The sequence below is a fragment of the Colletotrichum lupini genome, chromosome 4 (genome assembly GCF_023278565.1).
Source record: "Colletotrichum lupini chromosome 4, complete sequence".
NCBI classification, from domain to species: Eukaryota; Fungi; Ascomycota; class Sordariomycetes; order Glomerellales; family Glomerellaceae; genus Colletotrichum; species Colletotrichum lupini.
Genome location: NC_064677.1, coordinates 4,701,816 through 4,715,258, shown reverse-complemented (window position 1 = coordinate 4,715,258; position 13,443 = coordinate 4,701,816). Strand labels below are relative to the sequence as shown.

General features: G+C 53.9%; 4 protein-coding genes across 4 annotated transcripts; 2 read left to right on the top strand and 2 right to left on the bottom strand.

The window, feature by feature from the left end:
* Positions 1–449: 449 nt before the first annotated feature.
* Positions 450–3,714, top strand: CLUP02_08511 (uncharacterized protein; the record flags this gene model as incomplete). Its single annotated transcript, XM_049287500.1, has 2 exons — positions 450–797; positions 859–3,714. The coding sequence occupies 2 exons, from the start codon at positions 450–452 to the stop codon at positions 3,712–3,714; spliced, it is 3,204 nt and encodes a 1,067-aa protein (XP_049144643.1).
* A 306-nt stretch (positions 3,715–4,020) lies between these two features.
* On the bottom strand, positions 4,021–6,951 carry CLUP02_08510 (NUDIX domain-containing protein; the record flags this gene model as incomplete). The annotated part of the gene is made up of 6 exons (XM_049287499.1): positions 4,021–4,952; positions 4,996–5,048; positions 5,128–5,202; positions 5,339–6,548; positions 6,605–6,622; positions 6,792–6,951. 6 exons carry the CDS (start codon positions 6,949–6,951, stop codon positions 4,021–4,023), a joined length of 2,448 nt encoding a protein of 815 aa, XP_049144642.1.
* A 504-nt stretch (positions 6,952–7,455) lies between these two features.
* Positions 7,456–9,778, bottom strand: CLUP02_08509 (uncharacterized protein; the record flags this gene model as incomplete). The annotated part of the gene is made up of 2 exons (XM_049287498.1): positions 7,456–9,562; positions 9,636–9,778. The coding sequence occupies 2 exons, from the start codon at positions 9,776–9,778 to the stop codon at positions 7,456–7,458; spliced, it is 2,250 nt and encodes a 749-aa protein (XP_049144641.1).
* A 1,096-nt stretch (positions 9,779–10,874) lies between these two features.
* On the top strand, positions 10,875–12,680 carry CLUP02_08508 (methyltransferase; the record flags this gene model as incomplete). The annotated part of the gene is made up of 3 exons (XM_049287497.1): positions 10,875–11,868; positions 11,945–12,149; positions 12,200–12,680. 3 exons carry the CDS (start codon positions 10,875–10,877, stop codon positions 12,678–12,680), a joined length of 1,680 nt encoding a protein of 559 aa, XP_049144640.1.
* Between the last annotated feature and the right edge of the window lie 763 nt (positions 12,681–13,443).

Below are 13,443 nucleotides of genomic sequence, written 5' to 3'. Positions count from 1 at the left end.
CTTGAAGCTCGAAATGTGGCGCTAGAAGCTCGGTGTGCGTCATCGCGGCCAGCTCGGGATGAGAGATGAGAAATCATAGTGAGGCCAATTCCCATCAATGAAGCCTATAATCCTAATTGAAAGCACCTGAGTCTCTTGTCATTTAAAAATAGTCACACAAGACTGAAAAACTATTTGGATTTCCTAACAATTGGCAGAAAGACCCGACGAACGTGGAGTGAAGTCCCCGGTGACAAACCAAGCACGTGACGTCATCGTGGCGCATTCCACATTTTCAAAGCTCTTCAGCCACGAATGCCCCGCGATTATTCATTTGCATCACATATTCCTGCCCCTCACTGGCAACGTATTCAACTCTTTGCAACACCAAAGCCGCCACAAAAAGACTGGCGCGCTCACTTTGTTAAACCGACCCTATACCAAACCTCTACGACTCGACTGCCGCAGTCATGAAGCAGCGTTTCTCGTCCATCGACGTCAAAGTCATCGCCCACGAGCTCCAAGAGAGCCTGACGACCCTGCGACTCGCCAACGTCTACGACCTCTCCTCCAAGATCCTACTCCTCAAGTTCGCCAAGCCCGATAATAAAAAGCAGCTTATTATCGACTCTGGTTTCCGATGCCATCTTACAGACTTTACGCGCACGACCGCCGCGGCGCCCTCGGCTTTTGTGGCGCGGTTGCGCAAGTTTCTGAAGACGAGGCGGTTGACGTCTGTTAAGCAGGTTGGAACGGACAGAATCTTGGAGTTTCAGTTTAGTGATGGCCAGTACCGTCTTTTCCTCGAGTTCTTCGCTGTAAGTGGCTTGATTCATCTACCTGCGACAAGAATCAACCACTGACTTTGTCTTTACGCAGAGCGGAAACGTCATCCTGACCGATGCCGACCTCAAGATCCTCACACTCCTGCGCAACGTCCCCGAAGGAGAGGGCCAGGAACCTCAGCGAATCGGGTTGAACTACTCGTTAGACAACCGGCAGAACTTCAACGGCGTTCCCGATCTCACAAAGGAGAGAGTACGAGCGGCACTGGAGTCGTCAGTCAAGAAGAGCGCGACAGCTGTCTCTGCGGGGAAGAAGATCAGGACGAAGCCTGGTGACGAGTTGAGGAGGAGCTTGGCGACGACGATCACCGAATTACCGCCTATTCTCGTCGACCACGCATTCCAGATTACCAAGTTTGACGGCACCAAGAAACCCGCCGAGATTCTCGAGGATGAATCGCTTCTGGATGCGCTTTTGAAGGCGTTGGCCGAAGCCCGCAGTATTGTGGAAGTTACCACTAGCTCTGCCACGGCCAAGGGCTACATTTTTGCAAAGTACCGATCGAAGCCGGACGGCGCGCCAGCAGCAGAGGGAGAGGAGGCGAAGAGATCGGATCTTCTCTACGACGACTTCCACCCTTTCTTGCCAAACAAGTTTGCAAACGACCCTACCGTCAAGGTCATCGAGTTTGATGGCTACAACAAGACTGTCGACGAGTTCTTTTCGTCTTTGGAGGGCCAGAAGCTGGAGTCAAGACTGACTGAACGAGAGGCCGCGGCAAGGAGGAAGCTTGATGCAGCGCGAAACGACCAGGAGAAGCGAATCGAGGGTCTCCGGGAGGCGAAATCACTCAATGTCCAGAAGGCAACCGCGATCGAGGCAAACGTCGAGCGTGTGCAGGAGGCGATGGACGCTGTCAATGGGCTGCTTCAGCAAGGCATGGATTGGGTTGATATCAGCAAGCTCATTGAGCGTGAACAGAAGCGCCGCAACCCAGTGGCTGAGATCATTAAGCTACCCCTGAAACTGGCGGATAACACGATTACCTTGCTGCTAGGAGAAGAGGAAGATATCGAAGACGATGAGTCCAACTACGAGACTGACTCTGATGCATCCGACAGCGACGGGGAGGACACCAGCAACAAGCAAAAGACCGCAAAGCATCTGGAGATTGATGTTGATATCACTCTTACGCCATGGGCGAACTCTAGAGGATACCACGAGCAGAAGAGGAGCGCCGCTAAGAAGGAGGAAAAGACGGTCTTGCAGTCCCAGATTGCGTTGAAGAACGCCGAGCAGAAGATTCAGGCTGAGCTGAAGAAGGGTCTCAAGACGGAGAAGGCTGTTCTTGCGCCAATCCGGAAGCAGATATGGTTCGAAAAGTTCACCTGGTTTGTCTCGTCTGACGGATACCTGGTTTTGGCAGGCAAGGATGCGCAGCAGAACGAGATGTTGTACAAGCGCTATCTCCGCAAGGGCGACGTCTACGTTCACGCGGATATGCATGGCGCCGCAACTGTCATCATCAAGAACACTCCCAGCGATCCCGGTGCGCCGATCCCCCCTTCGACGTTGGCGCAGGCAGGCACAATGGCCGTGTGCAGCTCGAGTGCTTGGGATTCAAAGGCAGGCATGGGCGCATGGTGGGTGAACGCCGACCAGGTTTCCAAGTCTGCTCCTACCGGAGAGTACCTTCCCACGGGAAGCTTCATGGTCCGGGGTCAGAAGAACTTCCTTCCCCCGGCCCAGCTTCTGCTCGGTCTCGGCATCATGTTCAAGATTAGCGAAGAGAGCAAGGCCAGGCATGTGAAGCACAGACTGTATGAGACCGCTGATGTCCCGGCTTCGGCGGCCGATAGCGCGGCGCCAGAGACTGCGACTGATGCTGCTCAAGCTGATGACGACGTTCCGGATGATGCCTCTGACATTGGCTCTGAGGACGAACAGGAGGATGAGAAGCCGCGCGACAACCCTCTGCAGAATCTTGGACAGAATGGACAGGATGACTCAGAGGAGCAGCTTGCATCTGAAGAGTCCCCTGCCGAGGAGTTGTCAAACCTCAAGATTGAAGAGGACAAGCCTGCGGAACAGTCTGCGGAGGATGAAGCCGAGCCGGCAGAGAAGGAAGATGAGGACAACGAGGAAGAAGACGGGGATGACGACGAAGAAGAGAGCGACAAGGCAGCTACAGGACAAACATCAACCCCGGCAGAGCCGTCCGGTGCACCAAGCACCGCCGCGACCGAGAAGCAACAACCAGCCAAACGAGGCCGACGTAATAAAGCCAAGAAGATTGCAGCCAAATACAAGGACCAAGACGAAGAGGACAGGGCAGCAGCCGAGGCCCTCTACGGCTCCGCGCGCGGCAAGCAACGAGCCGAAGCCGAGGCGCAGAGTAAAGCCGACCGCGAAGCCCAGCTGGCGTACCAAAAGGAACGTCGCCGCGCGCAGCATGAGAAGCAGCAAAAGGAGACTGCCGAGCACGAGGAGATCCGCAGGCTGATGAACGAGGAGGGCGTAGAGGTCCTGGACTCGGATGAGCTGAGCAAGATGACGCTGCTCGATTCACTGGTGGGTTGGCCCCTCCCCGGCGACGAGATTCTCGAGGCGATACCTGTTTGTGCGCCGTGGACCGCCATGGGAAAGTTCAAGTATAAAGCCAAGCTCCAGCCTGGGGCGGTGAAGAAGGGTAAGGCGGTGAAGGAGGTGTTTGAGCGGTGGAAGAGCGATTCGTCCAAGAAGGGCGCGCTCGACGAGCGGGCGCAGGACAAGGAGAAGATGTGGCCTAGGGAGGTGGAGCTTATGAAGGCGCTCAAGGCGGAGGAGAGTATCAATGTCGTGCCGGTTGGCAAGGTACGGGTTATGATGTCTGGTGGGAGTGGTGGTTCGGGGGCCAAGGGCCAGCAGGGCAAGGGGGGACGAGGCGGGAGGGGATCGAAGAAGAAGTAGAGACTGATGAGTTTTGAGGTTCGGCTGCGAAGATGTAGATCTAGGTATTCATAAATTATATCTATAGAGGGGTCCTCAGGTCTCTAGAGGGAATTTGAGAACACCAATGGCATCCATCCACGCGCTTCTTCTAGTCACGTCCGTCTGTCGATGAACCTCGCCCATCCACCCCCCCCCCCCCCCCCCCCCCCCACCCCCTTTCTTTTCCCCCCCCTCACCACACCCCCCCCCCACCCCCCCACCCACCTCCCCCCCCCCCCCCACAACACCCCCCCCCCCCCCCCCCCCCCCCCCCATGTTATGAACCTATTTCTTTCCCCTCGCAATTTCAAAAGCCCTCAAGATGTCCAGCTTCTGATGCTCCGAAGTCCACTCAAAAACCCTCTCCCCACACCGATCAGCACGCACCTCCTCCTCCGTGGCCCAGACGAAATCGTCGTGCTCCTCGGGATCGATCTCAACCTTCACCTCCCCTGTCCCAGTGGTCTCAACTTCCACGAGGTAAGTATACTTTCTCCACGCGTCTCGTCCCTTGAAGAACTTGTGCGAATCCTTCGTCACCCCATCTCCCACACCCTCCGAAATCCCAGCATCATCAGACCGTCGTCCAACCTCGATGATCCCGACCCCACCCCTCGATAACCCCCACGCCTGGTCCCCAGCCACGGCCTGCGCTTCTTCACCGGCCCCGGCACCCTCCCATTGATAACATCCCACCAGCGCCGCGAATTTTACGGCGCGGAGGGCAGTTTCTTCCCAGAGTTCGCGGGCGGCGGAGGCGAGGGAGTTGGAGTCGGATGATTCCGCTGCCCCGCCGGGGAGTTCCCATTTGTGGGGGAGGGCGGATTCTCTTGCGGAGCGTTGGAGGAGGAGGATTTTGGGGGTGGTTTGGGAGGAGGGGGAGAGGACTGCGGCGCCTACGCAGAGGCGGTGGGTGTGAAAGACCTCCTGGGGGTACGTTGACGACGATGGGGAGGTAGGAGGTGGTTTGTTGTAGGGGTGGAAGCGGAGGGTGTAGGGGAGGAGGGAGGGGGATGTTGTGTAGTTTAGAGGTGGTGTTGGCGCTGCGGGAGGCATTTTGGTGGATGAGTTCTGTTGCGGCTTTTGGAGTTTGGTTGATTTGAGGGAGCGAGGAGATAGGAAATGGGATTGATGCTTCGATGATGGCGACTTTGTAGAACGTGGGTGCCTGGATGGCGTCGTTGAGTTTAGGTGCCTGGTTGTGGTGGTGCGGGTGCCTGGTGGTTGGAATGTCAGACGGAAGGCGAGGTGCAGGTGCACTGATGTTGGGGCCCGTTCCGAGGACGGAGGCGGTGGCGCGGGGGATCGAGTCACTTTGCCGATGTGGGGCACGGGCTCGGCGCCGGCGGCCGGGTGTCAGATGACTAGCCGGATTTGGCAAGTAGCTCTTACAAGACACTGTGTGTTTGAATCACACTCCTTGGGTTTCTTGTGATGCTCCACGCGGCGATGAGACGAGTGTACTTCCTGTGGGACTACCTACGTGACTGATGAACATATGCTAGCTAATGATGTCTCTAGTTGTGAGGTACATGGAGTATGATCATGAGCCATGTCCTTGGCCCATTCCCAACCTCGACGTGTCAACTTCTTGATTTCTCACCATCTTAGAATTCTTAGATAATGTTTAACGGCTAGAGAATGATCCTCCCGGCTGTCCTCATACGCCTCATGATCCTCGTCGTCAACATCCCCTTCGCGCTCGTCCCCATCGCTATCGTCCTCGTCGCTGTCGTCATCGTCATCGTCGCTCTCGTCATCGTCGCTCTCATCATCTTCTTCCTCATCCTCATTATTCTCTTCATCATCGCCCTCCTCATGATCGCTCTCATCGCTTCCATACCCCTCCAAATCCACCCTACCCCCCCGCATCGCCTTCCACCGCTCCAAAACCCACAGCACAGCAATCGTCAACATCCCAACGATCATCCCAAAGAACGCCAACCCTCCCCACGCCACAGGTACATACTCCCAAACCACCAACTCCACCACCGCATCCCAAGCAGCCATAACACACAGATACATCATGGCCCGACTCAACACACTCCAACCCCAGAAGCGGAAACCATACCACAGTCTCCTGAGGCACTCGTACTTCCCGTCCTTGGGTGCTGTCCGGGCATCGAGCTTCGTTTGCCAAATGTGCTCCACAAACGCGCCGTTTACTTCGCGGAGAACGAGCAGTAGGGAAGCGTAGTGTCCCCACGTCATTTGAAACTCCCCATTCTCGTTGGAAGGGGTTGCCGAGGCCGAGTCATACGCGGCAGAGAAGTCCTGTTTAGGCGCCCACGGGGCAAGGTATACAACCGCATTAATCCCCAAAGAGATGACCTCCCACGCAGCAATCCACTCCCTCCTCGGAATCCGTCGTCTCCTCTCGCGAAAGAAGTGTACCGACACGATAAACCACAGCACCACGGCATCAACCCAAATCGCAGTCACCGACTTTACCAACCCGGTGATCACCATATCCACGATATGTTGCTTCGCGTATGCGGAGATTGAGAAGAGGGCAAAGATCAAGGGATGGGGCGCGATCTCCGCAATCAAGACCAAGACTACCGTGGTGAAGAAGACGTAGCTTATAAAGGGTTTGATGAAGATGGAGGTGATGCTGTGGAGAACGATGTCGTCTAAGCAGCCGCAGATGAAGTTTTTCGCGCGTCGGGGGATGAGATTGGGGAGGGATTGGAAGTAGGTGTATACACCTCCCAGTCTGCCGGTCTCATTTTTGGATTCGTCCATTGTCGATGGTCTTTGTCGTTGATTTCTGGTTAGTGTCCGATTGATATTCGTAAGGGGGTTGAGGTTGACTTACGGTTAGATGATGCTGTATCTAGTATCCTCTTGCAGATTGATGGTGAAGTACAATTAGATGACACTGCCGCTGAGTTTTTGTCGTTAGCTCTAGTGTATTCGATGGTTCATAAATTACAGCTGGGAAAAAGACCCACGGGAAACCTGATTTGACTTATAGCGTTGGCACTTTCCATCTCCGAAACGAAGATGATAGTCGCGAGGCACGGTGTCGGAGTAGAGTCATCGGAATGACCAACACGTCAACGGAGATACCTCAAGCGTTTTACGGTTCGAAGGCCATTCTGCTAGGGACTTTCCTTTTGTGCCCGAAGATCGCGTGCAATATGGCCTATCATAAGCATTGCCGTACACTAAAGGAGGAAGAACAGCGGCAATCGCGTTCTTCTCAGGCAACATCATCCAAGCCAAGCAATGAATTTTGTTTCTTAACTAGCTCCCATGCTTCTCCGGAACTGTAGCAATTATGAGTATATCTGAGGGATACAACCGTCATGCCGTCAAGCTCACGTACGGACGATCTTGGTCCCGAAATTTCGTGATGGGACGAGGGAGGACGTCTATAAAGGCACATGCGCAACCTGGGGCGTCACCAACGACAGAACTCCAAGGTCAAGGCGCCTGAACGATTTCTTGTACCACGCATTCACATATTCGTGTTAGGAAATATCTAGAAACTAGGGTCGTGACCGCGCGCAAAGATAAGAAATGGAAATCCAACGACAAGCAGAGAGAATAAGAGAAAGGTGCACCAGAATCTCAAGCCCTCCAACTTCATGTTACCGGATACCCTCTACCGGAGACCGATAGAGAACAGGCTGCCGTCGATGATTCTATAGAGCCATTGACTTATTAACGATATCACGTTTACACAGGTGCTTAAAAGTAGTAGATCATCATGGCTCAGCGTATCTTGAGCTCCCTCCGTTCCCACCCGAAAGCGTCCGGACATACGTGTGTCCTACATTTTCCGAAACTGATCTTGAACATGCTCAATCTCTGCCAAGTCGACCCGCCATCGGACGACACCAATCCCAGACAATGGAGTTGACCGTGTCCCCCAAAGATACACGACCTAATGCAAAGGCAAAGAGCTCGAGACTCATCTAACAATTCATTTTGCGAAATGCCGTAAGATTCCCGTGCAATTTCGTCCAAGTCATTGAAACATGGCCACTGAACAATGGCTCTCTTAAGGCCTGGGCTGGTGTTCGCCCGTGACCCAGCCCTGGCGATATATTCCTCTTGACTAGACATGGACCGCAACGCTTTGAATCCGAAAGTCAGTCCTGTTACAAGGATGAACTCTATGGTGCCCTCATCTCGGTCGTCCATCAACTTGTAGATCCGCTCCTTCGTCATGGAAGCCCACTTGAAGGTGAACCCATCCGCATACCGAAGTGAAACTTGTGCAGCAGGCACAAAACTCGCATAATGGCTCACCTGCAATTCGTAGCATGGAGCCCATGGGCTATATCTCGATAACTCAGAGTTCCGTGACACATGCCATCCCAGCCACGTCCAACTCTGCCCCCCAGCGCGTCTTTGGGGCCGAGACGAAGATGCTGGCTTTTCCCAAAGCAAAGCCGACGAAAATTCGCAATCATTTCCTATCCTTATTCCACAAAACAAGACAGATGTCCCCATGTGGACATGGTTGTAATGAGACTGACATCCTTGAAATGCGCGAAAGACGTCTGCCTCGAAAGAAAGCTCCCGGGTTGCATAGCTTCCCGCGTGGGGAATAGAACCTAACGCATTCATACCATCCCATGCGGTCCCGTTCTTTGGGCAAAGTTGATTCGGCAAGCCTTCAATGTAGCTTTCTCCCTGATTTCCATTCTCCAAAAGGGCAAAGTGGTCGGTGAAGTACAGTCGCCTCGTTGATAAAGCTGCCTCCTGACAAGTCCAAGCTCTCGTATTCCACTTGGAGTGCTGGATCTGCTGCACAACCCATTTTGTACCGGTGGGCATTCGTCTGATGGTATGAGGTCCGATTTGGAAAGTGTCAAGTACTTTTCGCAGTGTCTTCCCAACCCCAGGAAGACCGTAGTCCGGACATTGGCCTGCTGCAGCAACGATGGTGATGCAGGACCGGGCATAGATGAGGTTCATGTTGCAGATCTGGTCGAGGGCTTCTTTTGCACAACGTTGAGGGATACAATAGCGATCGACCCAAAGATACCGGAATCCTAGCGAAGCCGTTGCAGTCTTTGCATCTTCGATGACTCGAGGCACGGATGCGGGCAGTTTGCGATCAAGCCTTGGACAATCGCTCTGTGCGGACCCCCAGACATAACTCAGGGTAGCGTACTCGACTGCATCGAAGGACCCCGCCGACGCAACGCAATCCTCGAGGTTGAGAATTTTGTCCGTGAAGCAGTCTATGACACTCCACCCAGGTAGTCCCTGTCGAAACAATGCTTCCCAATTCTGACCTCCCTCTGATTTGAGATGATGCCGGCAAGCCTCGCGCGCCAAGGCAGACTTGATGGATAACAAGTCTGCTGACAGTTTGGGATCTGGCTGGCCGGGTTGGACCAACTTGAAAGTGCGATCCATGGGGCAGGTTCTGATGTATCTCGCCGTTAAACCGTCACTCGGACTTGGCTTACGGTCAACTTCAACCAAAGAACACACTTTGAGATGTGGACGAGCAAGTTTTTTGTTCTTCATTCGTAGATCATACTGTTTTCGCGAAGAGTGCAAGTAATACACAAGGTAAGTGTGGTAACCTTTAACTTGACGATCCTTGAAAACATCGTAACAGGGACAAGCAGAGGTCTTCTCGACGTGATCGACTTCAATGCCTACCATCTCTACCGCGCCGTTGTCATCACATACTAGCAGCGCAAATGGGGAGTCTGGAGAATCTAGTCCGAGATAGCGCTTGTCGATGTCGTGTAACGATTTGCCCACCACACCTTTGGCATGATGAATGAAGGAATCAAAGTCGATGGACGCACAGGCCGAGCAGAGGTTGTTTTCACCCGATAAGAAGGAGGTGGCGCTTTCTGACATTGCTGTCACTGGAAACATTCGAATTTGGTGAATTTGGTGATAGCGGTGGGTTGATGGCGAACAATTGGAACTTGGAACTGAGCTCGAAACGACGACCAACAGTGAGGCTGTTGGATTGCTGCCTTGGCCAAGCACCAATCATGTCGCAGATGACTTCACGCGAAGCCTGATCTAGCCCTTGAGAGCTTTGAATGGTCCGTCCCATCGTGTCGAAATGGTGATTCGTGGAAAGGAATGTTTTGATCTTGATTTCGAAGCGTCAATTGATGTGCGAACGGTGTTCATCTGAGAACAATGAAGGCAACCATCAGCTGTCCGACGGCCCATCTTTGGACAAGAGGTCGATGGGCATAGCTGAAGCCTCGAAGGAAAGGATGCAGATCCGAATGCGAGCAAGAACTTGGTTGCTCAAGATCCAACCAACGAATCGAGGGACTAGAGAAGAATGGCCATTGTCGCTTCGCAAACCTGCATCGATGCAACCTTCCCCACCCCGCCCATCCTCCGTCAAGTCCGTCCACAAGTCAACCAGGACGGCGGCTCGAGAGCCAGCCTAGGCCCCTGCAGCAGCGTGTTCGATCTGGGATGGGCCGCGGGCGGGACAGGCAACCTTGTCACATTGTTAGTTGTTGCGGCGCAGAGATTTCGCACCGACCAGGTAATTGGAGCTGAACGATCTATCCGTACTGTCAAGTTGCAGCTCCAGGGAAGGCCATAGATTGCTTGCCGTCTTGGCGAGGGGTCGAGCCTTTCCGTACCCACTGTGGAGGAAAGGAAAGAAGAAGGGAAAAGGCCTAGGTTGAAAACGATATTGAGGGCAAGCCACAAAGAGCAGGCCAGACCAACGGGCCCATGACGGATCACATTCAGACCTGTCCACCCAACTTGCATGTATTGGCGAAGTCAAGTAATTGACGCATGGGTGGCCTGAGCTGTCATTCCCTCCGTCATGCCCTCAAATAAAGCTCCAACGTGCTGTACTTTGGAGTTTCGCCAAGCTCCTGTTTGTGCGCCACGGCCGAGCGTTGGCTGATGGTGAATGACCAGTGCCTCGTACAACTGTAGCTGCAAGTTGCCTCCTTATTCGTCGCATGATACAAGTTCAGGCTGAATCTGCGCTTTTAAAGATCGGGCCATCTCCCAGACTACTCGTCAACTTCTTGATGCTCGAGTGGCACAGAGACGACAACAAAAGAGTCTGACAACATCAGAGCAAGCTCTGATCGGAACTGACCGAGACTGAAGCATCGAAGCGCAAGGCGGTGGCCGTTCTTTACTGCGCACATCGTCCAATGACCGCAATGACGGGGCTTTCGACAGCAGATGAGCAGACAAGCGAGACGCTGTTGGCATCTGGTGGAACCGCTAGAACACCGTCTCTAGAAGAGCTCCGAGACAAAGAACACAAGGCTCATATCTCTATGGGCATCGGATCTGAGACACTTTCTGCGAGCAGACACGAGCTGCCAGCCGCTTTTGCGACGCGAGAGGATGATGGCATCCCTGGTCAGGCATGGACCTCAAAAAAGCAATATGTGGCGCCCGACGGTCAACTCGTGCTCCCGCAACACGAGGAGCGAAACCTCGGGCTCTCTTCTCAACTTGCAGAAAACACAACAGAACCCGCCATTGCGCACTCAAACCAGCAACGAATGATCGACTCAATGACGGACGCGACAGCATCGGCGCCAGCTAAGAAGGAGAAGCCGCCCAGGCTCGATCGGCTATCCGATGACCCCGCGGCGGCCAAGACAGACACTAGCGAACCCGTGGGAAGGACTCAAGCAGCACCCGATGTGGTATCTGCCAACCGTAACGCATATGAGGCGAACCAACACCTGCCTCGCGATGTATTTCCTGCGCTGCGGTCGCCTTTGACGCATCCCAATGGCGTCCCGATTTTCCCAGATCTGTCGGTCGAGCAAGAGGTCACAGAATCGTCGGAAGCTGCAACGCAAGCCGAAAGCTCCATCGTGGCAGACAGTGACGACATGGCCTCGATTTTCGACGGCACAGAGTCGGATGGCGGATACGGAAGCGACAGTGCGACAAATGCCAGTACGTCCGTTACGTCATCAGTTCGAGATTATATGTACGAGAATGGGCGACGCTATCACCGCTTCCGAGAAGGACTGTACAACTTTCCCAACGACGAGGTGGAGCAGGAGCGTGAAGACATGAAGCATGCCATGGTGAAGCTCCTGTGCAATCAGAAGCTGCACTTTGCACCCATTGGCGAGTGGCCGCAGCAAATTCTGGACATCGGGACGGGGACAGGCGCATGGGCTATTGAGAGTAAGTTGGGAGACTCTGTTTTTTTTTTTTTTTTGGCAGAGTTGGTGAAGAGTTCGTGATGCTAACGACGATGTAGTGGGCGACCAGTTTGAGAGTGCAACAGTGCTGGGAGTCGATCTCAGCCCCATTCAACCGGACTGGGTACCGCCAAATGTCAAATTTGAGGTCGACGATGTGGAAAGTTCGTGGTTGTATCCAAGGAATCATTTCGATTATATCCATTCTCGACACACGGTTATGGCCATCAAGAATTGGAGAAACCTGTTCCATAGGGCATACGAGTAAGTCGCATGTCTACGACTTGTCAATGGCAGGCCTAATACGTTAGTAGGCACCTGAAACCCGGCGGCTGGATCGAATTGCAAGAGATCCATCACTTCCCGTCATCGGCATACAACGCCATGCCGCCCTCACACCCGGTGGCTCAGTATTGGAGTTTCGTAACCCAGGGACTCACGAGCCTCGGCATCGACTTTAATGCTGCCGCAGGTGACCGGCTGCCTAATATGATGCGCGAGGCCGGGTTCGTCAACGTGACGGAGAAGATTTTCCACGTACCGCTTGGTACGTGGCCGCGAAACAGGGTGCTCAAGACAGTAGGCATGTACTGGAGGACGATTCTTCTCGACGGACTGCAGGCGATTGCCCTCGGCCCACTGACCAGAGGGTTGCTATGGACACCAGAGCAGATTGAAATGTTCCTCGTCAGCGTGCGGCGAGCGTATCACGATAATGCGGCGTTGATGTACATGCCATTGCGGATCATGTATGCGCAAAAGCCGCCGTATGGGGATTTCCCTAGGTATTCGTAGTGCACTGAGGAAGAGCTCCTAGGTATTAGTCCTAAGGCGGGTTTTGCTTCGAGATAGGGTCTGTGGCGTCGTGGAGGGCCATTAGCGTTCAGTATTGAGCGAGTGTCTGTTCTGGAATTCTGCAAGCGGAGTGGGTTTGTGCGACTTAGACGAGCTTGGTGGTGTGTAGGTTCGGTATGGTCGTCATTACGGACGTATCATGTATGGGTTTCTGCTTGGCGAGGGGATGTGAAGAGTGACGAGACGGTCGGCTAGAAGGTGCACATGGGTAGCCGCATCGTGGTCGGGTCTTGGCGACAAGAGGCGAGATTGCAAGAGGAGCATAGTTTTCGTGATGAGGTGACATGGGCGAGCGCTAGACAACGAGCTTCTGCGGTGTCTGATGGAAGGGGAATAGGATCAAGTAATGTGGTGCAAGCCGTGGCTTAGGAGGAGGAGAAAGGAGGGCGGAAGACGGGCGGCATTGGCTGATGGAGCACGTTGCCGTTGCATTGCAAGAAGACGACCAGGGATTTCAGGACGCCATTTCCCAGGTTCGGAACCTCGGGTACCCTCTCTCGTGCTTTTCAGCAGGGGGGAAAGGGATGGAACTTGCATGGAAGCCGTCAATGGTTCAGTTGTTAGGTTCCTTCCGAAAGAAAAAACAGAGAGACATGTCCGTAGCGAGGGCCAGAACCACTTAATTCCCGCTGCAGTTGCTGGTTGAGACTCCACCTGACGGTAAGCCTCAAGGTATTGAACAAGTCCATTGGTCAATGGTTGG